Source organism: Leucopleurus acutus (assembly GCF_964270905.1).
Source record: "Leucopleurus acutus genome assembly, chromosome: 17".
NCBI classification, from domain to species: domain Eukaryota; kingdom Metazoa; phylum Chordata; class Mammalia; order Artiodactyla; family Delphinidae; genus Leucopleurus; species Leucopleurus acutus.
The window spans coordinates 26852329-26877428 of NC_139159.1; the positions used below are offsets into that span (position 1 = coordinate 26852329).

Consider the following 25100-nt stretch of genomic DNA (forward strand, 5'->3'; position numbering starts at 1 on the left):
GTACTGGTCTTTCAGCTTTTGTAATAGGTTTCTGAGAATATGAAAGAAGTTTAAAAAAGTTTGTTGAGAATGCTAAATTATGCTGGTGGCCTTTTTTCCCCCTAATATTTTTAAAATTTAGTTTATTAAAAAAAAAAACAAGACAAATCTTGCTTCATCATCAATAATTCATTAATGGCTATTCAATGAACTCAATATTTTTTAAACCCCTAGATGCAAACATGATGTAAGTCAAAATCATTTTGCAGACAAATTATAAAAATCCCCATGATATAAAATAACTGTTTTGTTATAATTGATAACAGTCTTTGTAAAACACAGAGCTTTGTAAAGGTGATCCATATTCAGTTTTAAAAATACATAATACTCCATTTATACTATATTTTAAAATATGTTTCAACTGGATTAAAATTATACAAAATTATAAAGTTTATAAAGTGTTATGGTTTTTCTCTAACCTTAAATATGATTGGAAGAAAAAAATAAATAACTATATTTATAAACTACTGCTGTTAGAGATTTTGCTAAGCAAATAGGAAACAGAACAAAGGAACAGAGACAAAAAAACAATAGCAACGACATCAGAAAGAATGGAAAAAATGTCAAAAGGCAAATGCAAGATTGTGAAAAAATAATTTAAACACATTTCATATACAAGTGACAATATCCCCAGCTGGTATCTCCCCAAGATACTCCAGACTTCTACATCCAACTGTGACCCCATCTGGGATGGATGGTAGGCATCTCAAACTTATCCTGCTATTAACAAGACCTCTGATCCTTAAACCAACAATCTAATTTAAATGCAACATCTAAAACTTCAACATCTCCTTATCTGCTCTACTTTCAGAATATACCCAGAATTCAACGATTGTTTTATCCTCTACTGCCACCTCAGTTCACTATCATTTCTTTCCTGGATTACTGAAGTAGTCTCCAAAGTTATCTTCTTGGTTCTGCCTTTACCAAATCTCCTCCCTATCTGGCCAAACATCAATTTGGAAGCCAGAATGATTCTTTAAAATGAGTTAGGTCTTGTCACTCTTCAGCTCAGATCTTTCTAATGACTTCCCATTTCACTCAGAATAAAAAGTAAAATTCCTATAATGGCTCCCTGGGCCCTCAATTATTTATTAGTCTTCTACTACCATAGGCTCCCTGATCTCATTTTCTACTTTCTCACTCTTTGTCATTGGGCTCCAACCACACAGCTTTCCCAACAGTTCAACCATCAGTCAGAAATGCTCACCAAAGGGAATTTGTGCTTGTTCTTTTCTCTGGAATGTTCTTTACAAAGTACAGACATCATTCCCTAGCTTAGATCCTTGGATCTTTGCTTAGCTACATTTTCTCTAGAACATTTTTTGACTATTCCATTTAAAATAGCATTTCCAAAAATCATCCTTCACTTTGCCTCCTCCCTCCTGCTTATGTTTCACCTTCTAATATACTATATGTTGTACTAATTCATGTCTCTCATCTCTAGAATATGATTTTCCTGAAGGCAGGCATTTTTGCCTGTTTTGTTCACTGGATTCCACTGCCTAGAATAAAACCTGTCACATAGCGGACATTCAATGTATATGTATTGAATGAATGAATAAGTGAATGAATGCTTAATATTTAAAGAGGTTTTTTTATTTACTGATATAGTAGAAAAAGTTGGCAAAGGATATGAATAGGCAATTCACAAGTAAGGAAATCTAAATAGCCAATAAACACTCGAAAATATGTTCAACTCAACAGAATAAAGGTAATTGCAAAATTTTGTAAAACAAGATTTCAATTTTTCCATCAGATTGGGATATTAAAAAATTATAAAATGCAGATACTGAGGGGGTATGAATTTCTGTAACATATATGTTTTTTGGGGTTTTATTTTTAATGAGATGCTGGATATCTTCTTAATGAGATCCTGGATATCAGTTCCTTAACTGATTTCACCCCACATTGACATGGTAATTGAAAGGATTCTTGTGATCTCTGTGGCAGAAGCACAATCATTTTACTTGGACAAAGGGAAAGATCAATGGTAAAGTATTTGAGATGAGTGCTGTGAAAGATATTTTCCATTCCTTCCTCTTGGTCCATTCTCAAACTTTTCCCCATTCTTCTTTGAGCTTTTGGGGAAGTTACCTGCAGAAATTACATTAATAGGATCTCTGTCCCTTGAATTTCTTGGTTTTATTCAGCCAGTGAGGGGATTCAGCAGAAGATGAGAATGAGGAAGAAGGCTGAGGTCATAGTATGTATTTCATCAACTCCCTAATGTCAGGATCTCCACTGCCTGACTGCACCTCTCAAGGAAGTTTGCAACTCCTGTGGGGCAACCCTCTTCACACATTCTGCCTCTAGAGCCTTCTGATCTACAAGTGGTAATTCCTCAGTGTTACTAGCACTAGAGAATTGAACCATGCCTGGTGTTCTCCTTAAATCCTGTCCACTCTTTTATAACTGGTCCTTTTATTAAACTTTTCTCAAGGGAAGAGCAGGAAGATGGCGGAAGAGTAAGACGCGGAGATCACCTTCCTCCCCACAGATACACCAGAAATACATCTACACGTGGAACAACTCCTACAGAACACCTACTGAAGGCTGGCAGAAGACCTCAGACCTCCCAAAAGGCAAGAAACTCCCCACGTACCTGGATAGGGCAAAAGAAAAAAAGAATAAACAGAGACAAAAGGATAGGGACGGCACCTGCACCAGTGGGAGGGAGCTGTGAAGGAGGAAAAGTTTCCACACACTAGGAAGCCCCTTCGCGGGCGGAGACTGCGGGAGGCGGAGGTGGGAGCTTCGAAGCCACGGAGGAGTGCACAGCAACAGGGGTGCGGAGAGCAAAGCGGAGAGATTCCCTCACAGAGGATCGGTGCCGACCGGCACTCACCAGCCCGAGAGGCTTGTCTGCTCACCCGCCGGGGCGGGCGGGGCTGCGAGCTGAGGCTCTGAGCCTCGGGTTTCGGAAGGAGCGCAGGGAGAGGACTGGGGTTGGCGGCTTGAACATAGCCTGAAGGGGTTAGTGCACCACAGCTAGCCGGGAGGGAGTCCGGGGAAAAGTCTGCACCTGCCGAAGAGGCAAGTGACTTTTTCTTCCCTCTTTGTTTCCTGGTGCGTGAGGAGAGGGGTTTAAGAACGCTGCTTAAAGGAACTCCAGAGACGGGCGCGAGCCGCGGCTGAAAGCGCGGACCCCAGAGACGGGCGCGAGCCGCGGCTGAGGGCGCGGACCCCAGAGACGGGCGCGAGCCGCGGCTAAGGACGCGGACCCCAGAGACGGGCGCGAGCCGCGGCTGAGGGCGCGGACCCCAGAGGCGAGCGGGAGACGTTGGGGCTGCTGCTACCGCCACCAAGGGGCCTGTGTGCGAGCGCACGTCGCTCTCCACGCCCCTCTTCCGCGGAGCCTGTGCAGCGCGCCACTGCCGGGTTCCCGGGATCCGGGGACGACTTCCCCGGGAGAGCGCACGGCGGGCCTCGGGCTGGTGCAGGGTCACGCCGGACTTTGCCGCCGCAGGCCCGCCCCGCATTCCGTGCCCCTCCCTCCCCGCCGGCCTCAGTATGCCAGAACCCCCGAATCAGCGGCTCCTTTAACCCCGTCCTGTCTGAGCAAAAAACAGACGCCCTCCAGCGACCTACACGCAGAGGCAGGGCCAAATCCAAAGCTGAGTCCCTGTGAGCTGTGAGAAAAAAGAAGAGAAAGGGAAATCTCTCCCAGCAGCCTCAGGAACAGTGGATTAAAGCCCCACAATCAACGTGATGTACCCTGCATCTGTGGAATACATGAATAGACAGCCAATCATCCCAAATTAAGGAGGTGGACTTTGGGAGCAAGATCTATGATTTTTTTCCCTATTCCTCTTTTTGTGAATGTGTATGTGTATGCTTCTGTGTGAGATCTTGTCTGTATAGTCTTGCTTCCACCATTTGTCCTAGGGTTCTATCCGTCCATGTTTTTTTCTTAAAAGTTTTTTCTTAATAATCAATTTTAATTTTAAGAACGTTATTATACTTTACCTTCGTCCATTCTTTCTTTCTTTCTTTCTTTCTTTCTTTCTTTCTTTCTTTCTTTCTTTCTTTCTTTCTCTCTTTATTTCTTTCCTTCCTTCCTTCCCTCCTTTAGACAGCGAATCATCCCAAATTGAGGAGGTGGTCTCTGACAGCAAGATTTATGATTTTTCCCCCTTACCTCTTTTAGTGAGGGTGTATGTGTACGCTTCTGTGTAAGATTTTGTCTGTATAGCTTTGCTTCCAACATTTGTCCTAAGGTTCTATCCGTCCCTTTTTTTTTTTCCTAAATAAGAATTTTTTAATTCAATAACTTTATATACTTTATTTTATTTTTACTGTATCTTCTTTCTTTCTGTTTTTCCTTCTTTCCCTCCTTCCTTCCTTCCTCCCTCCCTCCCTCCCTCCCTCCTTTCGTTCCTTCTTGCCTTCTTTCCTTCTTTGCTTCTTTCTCTTTCTTCCTTCCTTCCTTCCTTCCCTCCTTCCTTCCCTCCTTTGCTTCTTTCTTTCCTCATACTTCTACTAATTCCCTCTACTTTTTCTCCCTTTTATTCTGAGCCGTGTGGATGAAAAGCTCTTGTTGCTCCAGCCAGGAGTCAGGGCTCTGCCTCTGATGTAGGAGAGCCAACTTCAGGACACTGGTCCACAAGAGACCTCCCAGCTCCACATAATATCAAACGGCAAAAATCTCCCAGAGACCTCCATCTTAACACCAGCACCCAGCTTCACTCAACGACCAGCAAGCCACAGTGCTGGACAACCTGTGCCAAACAACTAGCAAAACAGGAACACAACCCCACCCATTAGCAGAGAGGCTGCCTAAAATCATAATAAGGCCACAAACACCCCAAAACACACCACCAGACATGAACCTGCCCACTAGAGAGACAAGATCCAGCCTCATCCACCACAACACAGGCACTAGTCCCCTCCACCAGGAAGCCTACACAACCCACTGAACCAACCTTAGCCACTGCAGACAGACATCAAAAACAGGAGGAACTACGAACCTGCAGCCTGCAAAAAGGAGACCCCAAACACAGTAAGATAAGCAAAATGAGAAAACAGAAAAACACACAGCAGATAAAGGAGCAAGATAAAAATGCACCAGACCTAACAAATGAAGAGGAAATAGGCAGTCTACCTGAAAAAGAATTCAGAATAATGATAGTAAGGTTGATCCGAAATCTTGGAGATAGAATGGACAATAGAATGGACAAATTGCAAGAATCAGTTAACAAGGACCTAGAAGAACTAAAGATGAAACAAGCAACGTTGCACAACACAATAAATGAAATTAAAAATACTCTAGATGGGATCAATAGCAGAATAACTGAGGCAGAAGAACGGATAAGTGACATGGAAGATAAAATAGTGGAAATAACTACTGCAGAGCAAAATAAAGAAAAAAGAATGAAAAGAACTGAGGACAGTCTCAGAGACCTCTGGGACAACATTAAACGCACCAACATTCGAATTATAGGGGTTCCAGAAGAAGAAGAGAAAAAGAAAGGGACTGAGAAAATATTTGAAGAGATTATAGTTGAAAACTTCCCTAATATGGGAAAGGAAATAGTTAATCAAGTCAGGAAGCACAGAGAGTCCCATACAGGATAAATACAAGGAGAAATACGCCAAGACACATATTAATCAAACTGTCAAAAATTAAATACAAAGAAATCATATTAAAAGCAGCAAGGGAAAAACAACAAATAACACATAAGGGAATCCCCATAAGGTTAACAGCTGATCTCTCAGCAGAAACCCTACAAGCCAGAAGGGAGTGGCAGGACATACTGAAAGTGATGAAGGAAAAAAACCTGCAGCCAAGACTACTCTACCCAGCAAGGATCTCATTCAGATTTGATGGAGAAATTAAAACCTTTACAGACAAGCAAAAGCTGAGAGAGTTCAGCACCACCAAACCAGCTTTACAACAAATGCTAAAGGATCTTCTTTAGGCAAGAAACACAAGAGAAGGAAAAGACCTATAATAACAAACCCAAAACAATTTAGAAAATGGGAATAGGAACATACATATCGATAATTACCTTAAATGTAAATGGACTAAATGCTCCCACCAAAAGACACAGATTAGCTGAATGGATACAAAGACAAGACCCTTATATATGCTGTCTACAAGAGACCCACTTCAGACCTAGAGACACATACAGACTGAAAGTAAGGGGATGGAAAAAGATATTCCATGCAAATGGAAGCCAAAAGAAAGCTGGAGTAGCAATTCTCATATCAGACAAAATAGACTTTAAAATAAGGACTATTAAAAGAGACAAAGAAGGACACTACATAATGATCAAGGGATCGATCCAAGAAGAAGATATAACAATTGTAAATATTTATGCACCCAACATAGGAGCACCTCAATACATAAGGCAAATACTAACAGCCATAAAAGGGGAAATCGACAGTAACACATTCATAGTAGGGGACTTAAACACGCCACTTTCACCCATGGACAGATCATCCAAAATGAAAATAAATAAGGAAACACAAGCTTTAAATGATACATTAAACAAGATGGACTTAATTGATATTTATAGGACACTCCATCCAAAAACAACAGAATACACATTTTTCTCAAGTGCTCATGGAACATTCTCCAGGATAGATCATATCTTGGGTCACAAATCAAGCCTTGGTAAATTTAAGAAAATTGAAATTGTATCAAGTATCTTTTCTGACCACAACGCCATGAGACTAGATATCAATTACAGGAAAAGATCTGTAAAAAATACAAACATATGGAGGCTAAACAATACACTACTTAATAATGAAGTGATCACTGAAGAAATCAAAGAGGAAATCAAAAAATACCTAGAAACAAATGACAATGGAGACACAACGACCCAAAACCTGTGGGATGCAGCAAAAGCAGTTCTAAGGGGGGAGTTTATAGCAATACAAGCCCACCTTAAGAAGCAGGAAACATCTAGAATAAACAACCTAACCTTGCACCTCAAGCAATTAGAGAAAGAAGAACAAAAAAACCCCAAAGCTAGCAGAAGGAAAGAAATCATAAAAATCAGATCAGAAATAAATGAAAAAGAAATGAAGGAAACAATAGCAAAAATCAATAAAACTAAAAGCTGGTTCTTTGAGAAGATAAACAAAATAGATAAACCACTAGCCAGACTCATCAAGAAGAAAAGGGAGAAGACTCAAATCAATAGAATTAGAAATGAAAAAGGAGAGGTAACAACTGACACTGCAGAAATAAAAGAGATCATGAGAGATTACTACAAGCAACTCTATGCCAATAAAATGGAATGCCAATCTGGAAGAAATGGACAAATTCTTAGAAATGCACAACCTGCCAAGACTGAATCAGGAAGAAATAGAAAATATGAACAGACCAATCACAAGCACTGAAATTGAAACTGTGATTAAAAATCTTCCAACAAAGAAAAGCCCAGGACCAGATGGCTTCACAGGCGAATTCTATCAAACATTTAGAGAAGAGCTAACACCTATCCTTCTCAAACTCTTCCAAAATATAGCAGAGGGAGGAACACTCCCAAACTCCTTCTATGAGGCCACCATCACCTTGATACCAAAACCAGGCAAGGATGTCACAAAGAAAGAAAACTACAGACCAATATCACTGATGAATATAGATGCAAAAATCCTCAACAAAATACTAGCAAACAGAATCCAACAGCACATTAAAAGGATCATACACCATGATCAAGTGGGGTTTATTCCAGGAATGCAAGGATTCTTCAATATACGCAAATCTATCAATGTGATAAACCATATTAACAAATTGAAGGAGAAAAACCATATGATCATCTCAATAGATGCAGAGAAAGCTTTTGACAAAATTCAACACCCATTTATGATAAAAACCCTGCAGAAAGTAGGCATAGAGGGAACTTTCCTCAACATAATAAAGGCCATATACGACAAGCCCACAGCAAACATCATCCTCAATGGTGAAAAACTGAAAGCATTTCCACTAAGATCAGGAACAAGACAAGGGTGCCCACTCTCACCACTCTTATTCAACATAGTTTTGGAAGTTTTAGCCACAGCAATCAGAGACAAGAAGGAAATAAAAGGAATCCAAATCGGAAAAGAAGAAGTAAAGCTGTCACTGTTTGCAGATGACATGATCCTATACATAGAGAATCCTAAAGATGCTACCAGAAAACTACTAGAGCTAATCAATGAATTTGGTAAAGTGGCAGGATACAAAGTTAATGCACAGAAATCTCTGGCATTCCTATATACTAATGATGAAAAATCTGAAAGTGAAATCAAGAAAACACTCCCATTTACCATTGCAACAAAAAGAATAAAATATCTAGGAATAAACCTACCTAAGGAGACAAAAGACCTGTATGCAGAAAATTATAAGACACTGATGAAAGAAATTAAAGATGATACAAATAGATGGAGACATATACCATGTTCTTGGATTGGAAGAATCAACATTGTGAAAATGACTCTACTACCCAAAGCAATCTATAGATTCAATGCAATCCCTATCAAACTACCACTGGCATTTTTCACAGAACTAGAACAAAAAATTTCGCAATTTGTATGGAAACACAAAAGACCCCGAATAGCCAAAGCAATCTTGAGAACAAAAAAAGGAACTGGAGGAATCAGGCTCCCTGACTTCAGACTATACTACAAAGCTACAGTTATCAAGACGGTATGGTACTGGCACAAATACAGAAAGATAGATCAATGGAACAGGATAGAAAGCCCAGAGATAAACCCATGCACATATGGACACCTTATCTTTGATAAAGGTGGCAGGAATGTACAGTGGAGAAAGGACAGCCTCTTCAATAAGTGGTGCTGGGAAAACTGGACAGGTACATGTAAAAGTATGAGATTAGATCACTCCCTAACACCATACACAAAAATAAGCTCAAAATGGATTAAAGACCTAAATATAAGGCCAGAAACTATCAAACTCTTAGAGGAAAACATAGGCAGAACACTCTATGACATAAATCACAGCAAGATTCTTTCTGACCCACCTCCTAGAGTAATGGAAATAAATACAAAAATAAACAAATGGGACCTAATGAAACTTCAAAGCTTTTGCACAGCAAAGGAAACCATAAACAAGACCAAAAGACAACCCTCAGAATGGGAGAAAATATTTGCAAATGAAGCAACCGACAAAGGATTAATCTCCAAAATTTACAAGCAGCTCATGCAGCTCAATAACAAAAAAACAAACAACCCAATCCAAAAATGGGCAGAAGACCTAAATAGACATTTCTCCAAAGAAGATATACAGACTGCCAACAAACACATGAAAGAATGCTCAACATCATTAATCATTAGAGAAATGCAAATCAAAACTACAATGAGATATCATCTCACACCAGTCAGAATAGCCATCATCAAAAAATCTAGAAACAATAAATGCTGGAGAGGGTGTGGAGAAAAGGGAACCCTCTTGCACTGCTGGTGGGAATGTGAATTGGTTCAGCCACTATGGAGAACAGTATGGAGGTTCCCTAAAAAACTACAAATAGAACTACCATATGACCCAACAATCCCACTACTGGACATATACCCTGAGAAAACCGAAATTCAAAAAGAGTCATGTACCAAAATGTTCATTGCAGCTCTATTTACAATAGCCCGGAGATGGAAACAACCTAAGTGCCCGTCATCGGATGAATGGATAAAGAAGATGTGGCACATATATACAATGGAATATTACTCAGCCATAAAAAGAAACGAAATTGAGCTATTTGTAATGAGGTGGATAGACCTAGAGTCTGTCATACACAGTGAAGTAAATCAGAAAGAAAAAGACAAATACCGTATGCTAACACATATATATGGAATTTAAGAAAAAAAATGTCATGAAGAACCTAGGGGTAAGGCAGGAATAAAGACGCAGACCTCCTAGAGAACGGACTTGAGGTTATGGGGAGGGGGTGGGGTGAGCTGTGACGGGGCGAGAGAGAGTCATGGACATATACACACTAACAAACGTAGTAAGGTAGATAGCTAGTGGGAAGCAGCCGCATGGCACAGGGATATTGGCTCGGTGCTTTGTGACAGCCTGGAGGGGTGGGATAGGGAGGGTGGGAGAGAGGGAGACGCAAGAGGGAAGAGATATGGGAACATATGTATATGTATAACTGATTCACTTTGTTATAAAGCAGAAACTAACACACCATTGTAAAGCAATTATACCCCAATAAAGATATAAAAAAAAAAACTTTTCTCAAATTTGATGATTTTAATATGTCAATGTTTCATGCTGGAGCCTAACTGATACAAAAAGCAATCTGACTATACATCAAAACTAAAAAATATATGTAATCTATTAGTAACTTTTGAAAACCTAGCCTATTAAAACAAAAGCACCAGTACTTGCAGAATATTACAGCATTAATTATAATATCAAGATAACTGAAAATAATCAGAATGTCTCTCAATGGGGGAGCAGTTATGTAGATTATGGTTATGATCATATTGAGGTTGTTAATGCAGTTATTAAAAGAGAATTACTTCTTAGAAGTTTATCTTAATTTGGAAAGATGACCATGATATATTTTAAATAAGAAAATTATGAGCCAAAGTTATTATCACACTTTTAAAAAAGATCAATAAGCCTCATATATGTGTATGGATACGAGTCTGGGGAGATACCATGAAGCTATTAATATTAAAAAGGGTTGAGGGGAGATATTTTACATTTTTCTTTAAAACATTTTCTTTGTTTCATGATGTAAAATGAACATTACTTCTACATTTGAAATTAAAAAAAATAATTAAGAACTGGTAAGAGTAATGAACACAACTATGTTTATACAGGCTAAGAGTTTCTCCATGTCCTAACTCAGACTTTATTTTCCAGCTTTTTTTAACTTTCCTGTAATGTCTACAGAGAAATCAGAAATCTCCTTTACTGAGGTAATAGCCCTCAGAAGAAGGAAGAGGGCTGAGTGAGGACCTTTCCATTTTATTCTCTCCTGCTCTTTCTTATGATCTGACTCATGTCAACTAAGACCACCAAATTCCCTCTACCTTTTACATGACAGCCGTAAGGAAATATCAGATATTTTTCTTTTGCTTTAACAGCCCTTATAACCATATAGTATGTTGAAAAGGTAATTGAGAAATATTTATTTAATTTTTAATTTATTGTAGAAATGCTAATGTTTGTGTAGAGTCAGGAACTTATGGGTTCAAATCAACCTCACCACTATCACTTAATAGCTCTAAACTGGGAAGTTGTTCTTATCTAAAGAGTGAAGGTGATAATAATTTCTTCCCTCCCAGATGTTTTAAAATAATACATAAAATATTTGGCATATTATAGATCCTCAACCAAATAGTAGTTCCATTTCCTTAGCAACCTTTTTATAATCTACTTAATATTGATTATTTAATTTTCAGTTCAGAGTTAATCAGTCATAACTGAGTTAACCCAAAGAGGAAGTTGATACTGTGGTTTTGAATTAGGATATATAATAAATTCTGTTCAAATTCTGTATCAGAATCTTTGTCAAAGCTATTTTAAAATATTGTTTTTTCTCAATGATACTTCCATCCTTTGCTTTTGTAATCCAACCTCTTTTCCAGGCACAAAGTCCAGGAACCCAATCACTTAGCATACAAATTAATTTCTACACTTTTCCTGGTATTTAGGGTTTTTTTTAAAATTTTCCTTTCATACTGTTCAAGATAACATGATTATATATTGCTAAATGTTCTAATAAGAGATAAGAAAATGACCTCAGAAGCATGCGTGCATATAATACAAAGAATGCTAGCATCTTCCCTAACACATGTTTCTTAGGGGACAAAGGGCTGCTAACACCAGGCTATGTATCACATGTTACAATTTCAGTGTTTGATTGTTTTCCCAAGCTGGTCTTGGAACTTGTCTTTTCCAGTGAGTACCTGAACTGAGAAAAGGGTGTAGGTTGTCTAAACTTATACACAACAACTTTATACAAGAACTCCCATTTGGAGGCAAGATCAAGAAGGCAGAGTAGGAAGACCCTGAGTTCACCTCCTCTCATGAACACAACAAAATTACAAAGACATATAGAACAACTTTCTATGAGAAAGACCTGAAGACTAGCAGAACAGCTCTTCTACAGTCAAGTATATAAAGAAAAAAAAAACACATCAAATCAAGCTGGAGGAGAAAAAAGTGATCTAGTCAGGACACGTGCCCTTGGTGGGAAAGCCACAAGTGGGAGGGGATATCACAAACTTAGAGGTCCTACCTAATGAACAAGGGTTTTGAACCCCATATTGGGTACCCAAGACAAGGGTACTGGCACCAGGAAGATGAACCCCCTTAACTGGCTTTGAAACAAGCAGGTTTATGACTAGAAGAGCCAGAGGGCTGTAGGAAAAAAGAAAAAAAATACTAGGCTGCTCTTAAAGGACATTCACACAAACATACTCACTCCACATCTTAGCACAGAGGCAGCAGATTTAAAAGCACCTGGTATTCTAGCTGGCCTTCCAGATGGTCCCAGCACAGCCCCCCAGCCCACAGCCTGTTCTGGCTCCAAACCTCCCACAAAGCAGCAGCCCTAAAAAAGAACTCAGGAGAAGTCTTGTCATGCACTAGTCTCCAGCTCTAGCCCCTCTGGCTCCAGCTCACCCCCACCAAGGCGGTTGCTTCCAACATTCCCCAGGAGAAACGCTGGTGTGCACTGGGCTCCAGCTCCAGCCCCCTAACCCCACCAAGGAGACAGCTTCCAATACACCAGGGAGAAGCCACACCCCATGCTCACTTCAGGTCCAGCCCTCTGTCAAACCATCAGGCACACAGTCTCTGTAAGGATGCTCCCACACAAGGACACACCTCCAATACCCAAATAGATAACTGTTTCACCTAATACATAGAGAGACATGGAAAGCCAAACAAATTGAGGAGAAGACTGTGTACCCAAACAAGAGAACAAGATAACCCTCACCAAAAAAACCCTAATGAAACAGAGTTAAGTAATTTACTTGATAAAGAGTTCAAAGCAACAGTCATAAAAATACTCCTTGACCTCAGCAGAATAGAGAAACACAGTGAGAACTTAACAAAGAATTAGAAAAAGAAAAACAAAAAAAAAGAACCAATCAGAGCTGAAGGATACAATAACTGAAATTAAAAATACATTAGAAGAAATCAACAACAGATTAGATGATAAAGAAGAACACATAAATGACCAAGAAAACAGAATAGTGGAAATCATTCAATCAGAACAGACAAAAAAAAAAAAAGAATCTAAAAAATTAAAATATTTTAAGGGACCCCAGAGACAACATTAAGTATACTAACATTCACATTATAGGTGTCCCAGGAAGAGAAGAGAGAGAGAAAAAGGCAGAAAACTTATCTGCTGAAATAATGGCTGAAAGTTTCCCTAACCTGGGAAAGAAAACAAATATCCAGGTCAGGTCCAGAAAATACAGAGTCCCAAACAACATGAACCCAAAGAGACTCACAGTAAGACATATCATAATTAAAATGGCAAATGTTAAATATAAAGAAGAAAAAACAAAGAGTTACATACAAGGAAACTCCCATAAGGCTATAAGCTGATTTTTTTCAACAGAAGTTTTGAAGGCCAGAAATGCATGTCATGATATACTCACAGTGCTGAAAGGAAGAAAAAACCTACACCCAAGGATACTCTACACAGCAAGGATATCATTCAGAATTGAAAGAGAGATAAAGAGTTTCCCAGACAAGCAAAAACTAAGAGTCTGTCACCACTAAATTGGGCTTAAAAGAAATATTGAAGGGTCTTCTTTAAGTGAAAAAGAAAGGCCATAACAAGAAATAAGGAAATATATGAAGGAAAAAAATCTCACTGGTAAAGGCAATTATATACTAAAGGCAGTGGATCAACAACTTAAAAAGTCAGTATGAAGATTAAAAGACAAAAGTCTAAAGAAATCAATGATAACTACAATAAGTAGTTAAGGGATATACAAAAAGATGTTAAATATGAAGTCAAGAACATAGAACCTGGGGAAGGGGTAAAATGTAAAGCTTTGAACTTAAACAACTATCAGTTTAAAGCAAAGATATATATATAGCCACAGATGAAAAACATACAATAGATACATACACACACACACACACACACACACACACACACACACACACACACAAAGCAACAAAGAGAAAGGAACCCAAACATAACAGTAAAGAAAATTATCAAAGCACATGAAAAGAAACTAAAAGAAGAAGAAAAGGACTACCAAAACAACCAAAAAACAAGTAACAGAATGTCAATACGTACATACCTATCAATAATCACATAAAATATAAAAGGACTAAATGCTCCAATCAAACGATGACTGAATGGATAAAAAGCAACACCCATCCATGTGCTACCTACAAGAGACTCACTCCAAAAGCTAAAAACACATACAGACTGCAAGTGAAGGGAAGGAAAAAGACATCTCATGCAAAGAGAAATGAAAAGAAAGTTAGAGTAGCAAAATAGATTTTAAAACAAAGACTGTAACAAGAGACAAAGAAAGACAGTACATAAAGATAAAAGAGTCAATCCAAGAAGATAATATAACATCTGTAAACATATAGGCACCTAACATAAGAGCACCCAAATTTATAAAGATAATATTAGTAGACATAAAGGGATAAATTGACATTTATAAAATAATGGAAGTGGACTTTAATACCCCATTAACATCAGCAGATAAATCATCCAGAGAGAAAATCAATACAGAAACATTGGCATTAAATGACATATTAAGCCTGATGAACTTAATAATATCTACAAAACATTCCATCCAAAAACAGCAGAGTACACATTATTTCCAAGTGCACATGGAACATTCTCCAGGACAGTATTTGCTGGGTCACAAAATAAATCTCAATGAATTTAAGATTAAATCATAACAATCATCTTTTCCAATCACAACAGTATAAAACTAGAAATTAGTTACAGGAAAAAAAACTGGAAAAAACACTTATATGGAGACTAAGTAACATTTTACTAAAGAAACCAATGGGTCAATGAAGAAATTGAAGAGGAAATTTTTAAAATACCCCGAGACAAATGAAAATAGAAACACAACTTTTGAAAATCTATGAGACCTAGCAAAAGCCGTTCTAAGAAGGAAGTTTATAGCAAGACAGGCCTACATCAAGAAACCAGAAAAATCTCAAGTAAACAACCTAACTTTGCACCTAAAGGAATTAGGAAAAGCCCAAAGTTAGTAGAAGGAAGAAAATAGTAAAGATCAGAGAAGAAATAAGTGAAATAGAGAACCAAAAAAAATTAGAAAAAATAATTGAAATTAAGACCTGTTTTTTTGGAAAGATAAACAAATTGATAAACATTTAGCCAGACTCATCAAGAAAAAAGGAGAGGGCCCAAATAAATAAAATTAGAAATGAAAGAGAAGCTACAAACAACACCACCAAAATACAAACAATCATAAGAGAATACTACCAACAACTATATATCAATAAATCAGACAACCTAGAAGAAATGGATAAATTCCTAGAAGCATACAACCTTCTAAGTATGAATCAGGAAGAAACAGAAAATCTGAACACACCAATGACTAGTAATGAAATTGAATCAGTAATCAAAAAAACCCCAAAAAACAAAAGTCCAGGGCCAGACAGATTCACAGGGGAATTCTACCAAACATTTAAAGAGGAGTTAGTACACACCTTTCTCAAACTATTACAAAAAATTGAAGTGGGGGGAGAACTTCCAAAATCATTCTATAAAGCCAGCATTACCCTGATACCAAAACTAGACAAAGACTTTTAAGAAGAAAGTAAATTATAAGGAATATCCCAGATGAATATAGGTGCAAAAGTCCTCAACAAAATATTACCAAACTGAATTCAGCAATACCTTAAGAGGATCATACATCATGATCAAGTGGGATTTATTCCAGGGATGTAAGGATGAATATCCTTGCAGGGTTCAATATCCACAAATCAATTAATGTGATACACCATATTAACAAAACAAAGGATAAAAATCACATGACAATCTCAATAGATGCAGAAAAAGCTTTTGACAAAATTCAACATCCATTCAAGATAAAAATTCTCAAGTCAGTTGGAATATGAAGAACATACCTCAACATAATAAAGTCCATTTATGACAAACAAAGCTAACATTATAATCACTGGTGAAAAGCTGAAAACTTTTCCTCTAAGATCAGGAATAAGACAAGGACACCCACTCTCACAACTTTTATTCAACATAATATTGGAATGGCAGAAGTAAAACTGTCATTATTCTCAGATGACATGATACTCTATGTAGAAAACCCTAAAGACTCCACCAAAAATCTATTCTTAGAAATGATAAATAAATTCAATAAAGTTGCAGGATATAAAATCAATGTACAGAAATCTGCTGCATTTCTATACATTAATAATAAACTACCAGAAAAGAAATCAAGAAAACAATCCCATTCATCATCACATCAAAAATAATAAATATGTAGAAATAAACTTAACCATGAAGGTGAAAGAGCTGTACTCTGAAAAATATAAGACAGTGATGAAAGAAATTGAAGACACCAGATATAATTGGAAAGATATTTCATCTTCATGGATTGGAAGAATTAATATCATTAAAATGTCCATACTCCCAAAGCAATCTAAAGACTCAATGCAACCCCTATGAACTAGGACCACAATGGCATTTTTCACAGAACTAGGACAAATAATCCTAAACTCGGAATGGAACCAGAAAAGACCCCAAATAGCCATACAATCTTGCTAAAGAAAAAACCTAGAGATTCCTGGCTTCAAACAATACTACAAACCTATAGTAATCAAAACAGTATGGTACTGACACAAAAACTATATATATATATATATATCTCAATAGAACAGAAGAGAGAGCCCAGAAATGAACCCACACTTATATGGGCATTTAATCTATGACAAAGGAGGCAAGAATATACAATAAGAAAAAGACAGTCCTTTCAATAAATTGTGTTGGGAAAACTGGACAGGTACCCGCAAAAGAATAAAACTGGACTACTTTTTCACACCCCATACAAAATAAACTCAAAATAGATGAAAGGCTTAAATGTGAGACCTGAAACCATAAAACTCCTAGAAAATAAGCAATAACCTCTTTGACATCAGTCTTAAAAGTATATTTTTGGATCTGTCTTCTCAGGTAAGGGCAACAAAAGCAAAAATATAAATGGGACCACATCAAACTAAAAACCTTTTTCACAGCAAAGAAAAACATCAACAAAACAAAAGCCTACCTAACAAATGGGAGAAGATATTTGCAAACGATATGTCCAATAAGGGGTTAATATCCGAAATACATAAAGAACTCATACAACTTAATATCAAAACAACAACAACAACAGACAATCGATTAAAAAATTGCTAGAAGACCCGAATAGGCATTTTTCCAAAGATGTACAGATGACTAACACGCACTTGAAAATATGCTCAATGTCATTAATCACCAGAGAAATACAAATCAAAACCACAATGAGACATCCCTTCACACCTGTCAGAATGGCTATCATCAAAAAGACAACAAATAACAAGTATTTGCAAGGATGTGGAGAAAAGGGAAACTCTTGCACTGTTGGTGGGAATGTAAATTGATATAGCCACTATGGAAAACAGTGTGAAATTTCCTCAAAAATTTATAAATGGAACTACCATACAACCCAGAAATTAGACACCTGGATACTTATCTAAAGAAAATGAAAATGCTAATTCTAAAAGATATATGCACCCCAATGTTCATAGCAGCATTATTTGCAGTAGCCAAGATATGCAACCAACCTAAGTGTCCATCAACAGATAAATGGATTAAGAAGATGTGGTATATATTTATACAATGAAATACTACTCAACCATGAAAAAGAATGAAATCTTGCCATTTGCAACAATATGGATGGAACTTGAGGGTGTTATGCTTAATGAAATAAGTCAGATAGAAAAAGACAAATACTGGATGTTTCCGCCTATATGTGGAATCTTAAACACAAAACAAACAGAAACAGACTCACAGACACAGAAAACAAACTAGTGGTTGACAGGGGTGGGAGGGTATGGTTGAATTAGGTAAAGGGGATTAAGAGGTACAGACTACCAGTTATAAAATAAATAAGTCACAGTGATGTGATGCACTGCATAAGGAATATAGTCCATAATGTTATAGTAAGTTTGTATGGTACATAATATTTAAAAATACTGAACACTATGTTGTACACCTGAAAATAATATAATTATATAAGTCACCTATACTTCAATTAAAAAAAGAAACCAATGAGGTAATGTACAATGAGAAACCTAAATAGAAGGAAACCTGGGTAATTTTATTAAAAGACCTAACTTCTGAGAAAATGAATGAAGAGAAAACATTTTCCTGAGAAATATGAGATCAGAATATGAAGTTGATTTGTCTTCTGTGATATATTCAACAATCAAAGGCTATCCAGGCAGGCATCTCTCATGTTGTCTAAAAGGATAGTTACTTTAGTAAGTTAAGAAAGATAGTGTGGTGGTGTCGTGTGGTGGTGTCTTGATCAAAAGACTTTAACTCTTGTTTTTCTAGATGCTACAAGACCACTAAAATTCTGTGTATGTTTTTATTACCACTTTAGTTGTCTTCATTTCTGTGACAGCCTACACCATCCATGGTGTTTAAAATTCCATTAGCTTTCTTCCCTATCCATGGTGTTTCCCTCTCTGTGACACTCTATTGTTCTAGATCCTTTACATAATCTGGGAGTCTATCTCACTTGATTGGCATTTACCTTTGTGCACTGATTTAAAGACAGCATAAAGGTAAGAATTTTGTTGTTTAAAATTGTCTTCCTTGCATCTAGCATAGTGCTATGAAAGTAAATTTTATATTAAAACAAGAAAAGTTCAGAGTGTTGGAGTAGAAACTCACTATAACTTAGATGTTTTGGGGAAAAAAATTAAGCCAGGTAAACTTTGTCCTGTTCATGGTTTTTATTTCAGAGGACAAACATGACCCATAGTATATCCAGGCCTACATTAAAAATGGGCTTCAAAGGGGGTTCTTTGTGCATGGAGTCTAAATTAGAATTGCAAAACTACCCTTTGAAATATGTATGCCACCTAAGCTGCCTCAGGCTCATTTCAAACACTTCATTCAACATTCCAAAGGTATCTAAATAAAACATTAAAAACTGTTTAGAGTATGACCTAGGTAGAAGATAAGTCTCAGTTATCTATGAAATTTACACATTAATAATAAAGTTTGTAGGCCATTTTATTAAATACATTAAAATTTGCATCAGCAAAATGTATTAAATGTGTTTATAAATCAGATAAAAGGCTAAGCCCTTGAATACAGTTATATGATAAACACGTTATTAATAGGAAATGGAGGACTTCTTCTGGTGGGGCCAAGGTGCCGCTACGTAAATTGAAGGACACCGGAGGCGGAGTCTGTGCGTTTTGGAAGGTTGAAATCATGGCGGGGTGCAGAAACAGATGCCCAGTTCAAATTCACTGGCATCAAAAAATATTTCAACTCTTACACTCTTACGGGGAGAATGAATTGTGCACTGGCCACATATGGAGGTATTGCTTTGATAGTCTTATACTTTATGTTAAGGTCTAAAAAACCTTCAGCTGTGAAAGCAACATAAACGGATTCTAAGCTGTACCTCATCTGTTAAGTTCCCATGCCTGAAGAAGCTAATATCAACTCATCATGTGATACTCAATTTGTACAATAAATTATGAACCTGGAAAAAAAATAGTAAATAGAGCTGAGTAGCTACATAAATTAATCACAGATTGCAGAGTGCAGGGGCTGAGGCTTACATCTAGACTAATAAGAATTGTCAAAATATTACTTTGATTAGATTGCTAAAGTAGATAATGACAAAATGGATTTCATGATCTCACCACTGATCAGTGTTTTCATGTTATCCTCACCCCCATGCAATAAATAGTCCCTGTTTGGATGACAAGTTTAAATGAATGTGAGGACCAAAAACTGTGTGGTTCCAGAATGCCATTTTAATATTGTCAAATGGCTTAGAGAGATTTATATAAGGTTGACTTCAAATATCTTATTTTTGGAATGCTATGGATATAATGTAGAGACCAAACCTGAACATTTCCACCTTGCATAGTAATTTAGACCAGAACTCCCACCCTCTTCATAATTCAATAAAGAGTACAGGGGGGTTAAATTAGAAAGCCTGCTATGCTGTTCTTCAATATTTAATTTTGGCTATTTCTATTGTAAACATGTCTACATAGGCCAACAGAAGGTAATATTGGATAAAATATTTTCTGTCAAAACAATGAAAAACAAACAAATATCCTAAATAGTTCTAGACATGGGCACTATCCATAAATTTTAAAATATAGCTTAATCTGAAAAAAGGACCTTCGAAAGTTCTGAATATAGAATTTGTTTGCTCAACTATGAGACAGGTTCCCTTATATTTAGAATAACATTTGTATTCCCTTTGCTACACGGGGAGTTATCTCTAGCAATTAGCCAGTCATTAAAGCGCTCAGAGCATTTATCTATTAATCAGCAATCTTGCAACTTTCTAATCTCACAGCCCCCTCCTTGTACAAGTCTGGGTAATAAGTAAATGCCATAATTCTGTGTCCCCTTTTATAAACTGCAGATAGCCCAACCATTTTCCTATCGCCTTCATCAAAAGCACATTTGTGTAAAAAATCTCATAGTACCCTGTATTTGCACAGCTACTGAGTTTTTCAACCCTCTGTTACACATTATTATATTTGCTTGTTAGGAGGGGTAACCATCCATCTTAGTTTGTCCAGAACAGACTTAATTATACCTACTAACTTGTTATAATTATTAATAGTGTCCCATTTCATTTTTTAAAGTATCTTGATTTGGAAGATAAACTGTATAGTCACCCTAGTGTAAAATGGAGAATATAGAGATTATCCTCTCATTTTACAGTGATGAAATATAAGACTCAAAATTGTTAATTATCTTTAGCAATACTTTGACCTAGTTAATACTCTTTCTGCCATAACTTTCTGCACATGGTTGCATAAATCTTTTATTTGGGGATATTAGGGTACAATAATATATCCAGTATTGAGTGTAAAGAAATAAAAAGCTCTCTAGCTCCATTCCAGATTCAGTCATGTCAATATGGGCTATTAAAGACTCTGTATGACATTCTTGACAGCAGCATAGGCTTAATCAGCATCCAGTATTGTGGAGCAAAATCTTGGTGAAAGGTACATTTTGGCAGAAAGGAAAGTTGTGCTTGTCTTTCAGGATAGTCAAACTTTTATGTTTTACTTGAATTAAAATTTGCAACCTACATAATTTTTCTTGTAAAATGGAGTTTACCAATGAAAAATCAACTATTCATCCTTAACATTAAAGTATAAATTTATTATGGTGGTTGTAATATAAAATTATATAATAAAAAAAAAATCTGTGACACAAGGGGCATAGAAGTCTTAGAATTCATCTCCTCAAGCCTCTAATTTTATAAATGAGGATATTATGTCACTAAACTCATATTAATATCTATTAGCAGAGCAGTGCTATGACACTGCATACTTTAAAATATATCAACAAGAAATAAGTTTCCACATCTGACAACCATTTTCTTCCAAAACCTGTCCTATGAAAGGCTTTGTGTGGAAAGATCCTTTGACCAAAGGATACAGGTTTGTAGGATATTTCATACACATAGCACATAACTAGACCAAGAGCTCAGTAAAGTTTTGCATTTAAGAATCCACTTTTTCTTCATGTCACTGAGCATTTCCAGGAATTATTTGTCTATGTATTCTTATTTTGTTCTATACATTTATTAATATCTATTAGGAAATGCTGACCTACAGAAATAGCTATCAATCTTTCAAATATAAAGACATTCCCTCTACTCAGTAATCTCATAATTTTAGTGTATGTTGATCAAGAAATAGAGAATGACTAAAAGTTATTAAGAATTTGGTAATAGTAGTATTTTGTTTATGTTAAAAGAGTTATTAATATTTACATAAAGTTTTATTTGAATTACAAACATTACTTGAGATGATGGATGTGATGGATGGATGGATGGATTGATAGATGGATAGATACACAGATAGGTAGACAGACATTCTCATTCCCTAACTGACTTGTACAAGGGAACAAATACAGAACAATTATCAAACGAAACATACACATACAGGGCACTAGATGAAATAGAATAGATGAATGGGGAATGAAACATCTAACCCTAAAGAGAGAAGGGCAATCAAATATGAACTATGCTTTTTGTTTAATTTAGCTTGGCTCACAGGGGTATTGAAGGAGAAATGAAGATTAAATATTCTTTATGAGTCTTCCTGAATACTTTTCCAGAAAAAATCCAAAATTTTGCATGCCTCACTTGTACAATTTTATTTTTCAATGCTGATTCACTCCAATGCTGATTCTAGAAAAATCCAGAATTGCTTTAGTGCATGTTGCCCAGCTCTATTTCTTCCAAATGCTTCTGTACTTTAAAGGTTTATGCTTTCCTGCTTTTGCATTGAAAGAAGGGTGCATTTCATTTGGAGACATTTTCTTTTGTGGAAAATTCAAGAAATAGCTTCTTCAAATTTTCAGAAAATAAAAATGCTAGTGCTTTGTTTATCAAGAATTTAAGTGAGGGCTTCCCTGGTGGTGCAGTGGTTGAGAGTCCGCCTGCTGATGCAGGGGACTTGGGTTTGTGCCCCGGTCAGGGAAGATCCCACATGCTGCGGAGCGGCTGGGCCTGTGAGCCATGGCCGCTGGGCCTGAGCGTCTGGAGCCTGTGCTCCGCAATGGGAGAGGCCACAACAGTGAGAGGCCTGCATACCACACACAAAAAAAAATGTATTTCCCTTTTTTCTAAATGACATCTTTTTTTTCCTACAGTTCCTCTCAAGGACTGTGTACAAGCACTGCTTTTTATTCCAAATAAACATGCACTTCCTAAATGTCACAGTGTTTCTAAGCCTTCTTAAAACAAATCCAATAACCAAGCATGACTTTTATTTCTAAGAGTTCCCAAACATGCTTAAAAATATTTATCTTCATCAATAATAATCAAGTTTTTCCCAAGATAAAGGGAAATGGTATTAAATTATTCAACGTCTTCTTATAAAATGTAAATAATAAAAAGATTAAGGCATTTAAAAACTAAATTGTCTTTTTCTTTTTGATATTCTTTGTTTTTTGTGGGTGTTCATTCATCAGCAAAGGAGAAGGGAGTCTTCACTCCACTTTCACCTCAGTTTAAGGATTTTCAAGTTTACCCCTTGAGCTATAGGCTCCTTAATCTGGTATAGCAGTTTGGATTGGGGATATTAACAACATGCTGTGTTTCTACACTGAAACCTTTGCTTGAAAAGCTTAGTTTCAGTAAAAGTGAACTGAAGTTTTTAAAGGAAAAAGAATAAAAAGTAATGCCATTAGGAAGTAGTCAAGACTTCAGAATACCAAAGAAATGACTAGTTAATATTTAATGAGCACTTACCGTGTGCAGAGACTACTCTATAGGATTTCAGCATATTGATATTACCTCATTTAAACATCAAAGTAATCCTGTGCTATTATATTCAGCCTACAAATGGAGAAACTGAAATGTGAATAGATAGTTTAGGGCACAACCCCAAGGGCATATAGTTAGTACTTGTTGAAGCTGCAATCTGATGCAGGCAGTGTGATTCTAAAACCCAACTAAATTACTGTAATTAGGGCAAGAATTATTCAAGTGTGGTGAGTTCTATGAATGGTAGATGCTATATAATATGTGTGGCTGCTTGAGTTCTGAACACTAAATATTATGGTCTTGGAAGCCAGAACAAAGGGCCTGCTGGGTGAGCTCTGCATTGAGAGAACACTAACATTGAGAAACAGAGCTAAATCCATCACTTTTCAATGGATCTATCATTGCTTGCTTGGTCATTCATTGTCAGAGAGAGGGATTCACAGAACTGGCCATCTTATAGAACCCAGGTTACCAGAATAAGTACCTAAGATAACTGTTGCCAAAACTATAGCTCCTTTTTTGGCAAAATGACAAAGAAATCTGGTTCAAAAAAATAGAGAAAATTCCTGGGCTATAGGAAAATTCTGTGATTGGCCTACTTTTTGCATGACTGCATTAACATTGTCTAAAAAACTGCCCAGACCCATCCCAAAACGTCCACGTACTCTGCTGCTGATGTGGACACAAGTCTGTTAGTACCAGGCCAACTGCCCTTATGCCCTGACCCCTTTTTCATCTCTGGCTTGCAACAGACAAGAGCCACAAGAACTGGCTGTGTCAAAGTGCCTTAAAATATCACTGTAGCACTCAAACTCCTGCTTCTCAAAAAATGAGGCTAAATCTTTCCTGGATGCCCTAGGTCTTTATACTTGATGAAGTCAATCCCTGTGCTGGACCAAAGAGGCAGATAGAGTTAGCTCACAGAAGCTTCTCACCCTCATTGAACTTCATGGGTTTTTCATTCATGGTCAAAAAACTTCTCTTGACAAGTTAAAACACTTGGCAAGGCACAGTTTGCTTATGCCTTGCTGCATCCTCTTTTAATCTCTCTTTCCCATCAATCTCCAAAATGACTGCTTCTTACTGGGAAATCTTCCAGCCTTCACAAAATCCATCTTTTACACACTTTACCAAAGTTCTAAAAGCCAATTTGAAAATGTACTAAATTTTCTGTGGCAGATTTTGCTATATAAAAATAGGAATACATAATTTTTTATTAATGATATAATTAAATCTGAGGATGTAATTTCCCTACTTTGTCAAAAAATCTTTTACTGTTCTCTTTCCCATACAAGTAAATTCCAAACTCCTGGATGTGACACCTAAAAACTTTCTAAATCTGATCTCAGCCAAGTTGAAGACATGAAATTTTCATATGGTGAAGTGGCATGAGGGTTATTTGATGATTTAAAGGTGTAAAAGAGGAGGGCTAGAAGGAGACATTGTCATTAGAAGGGTAGACTAACAGAAGCAATGTCTAGCAAAAGCAGATTATGGTAAAGTGAAGATTCCTATAAATGAGGTGGAGTAAGACCTATCCCAATGTTCCCAAAGAATTAGGTCCTGCCTTCTTAGATGACAACTGTTCTCCTCTTTGCAGA

The 25100-nt window shown here is 36.9% G+C and overlaps 1 protein-coding gene across 1 annotated transcript; it reads left to right on the forward strand.

The window, feature by feature from the left end:
* Positions 1-221: 221 nt before the first annotated feature.
* Positions 222-19629, forward strand: LOC309973967 (ATP synthase membrane subunit K, mitochondrial-like; the record flags this gene model as incomplete). Its single annotated transcript, XM_082858434.1, has 2 exons — positions 222-226; positions 19410-19629. The coding sequence occupies 2 exons, from the start codon at positions 222-224 to the stop codon at positions 19627-19629; spliced, it is 225 nt and encodes a 74-aa protein (XP_082714560.1).
* Between the last annotated feature and the right edge of the window lie 5471 nt (positions 19630-25100).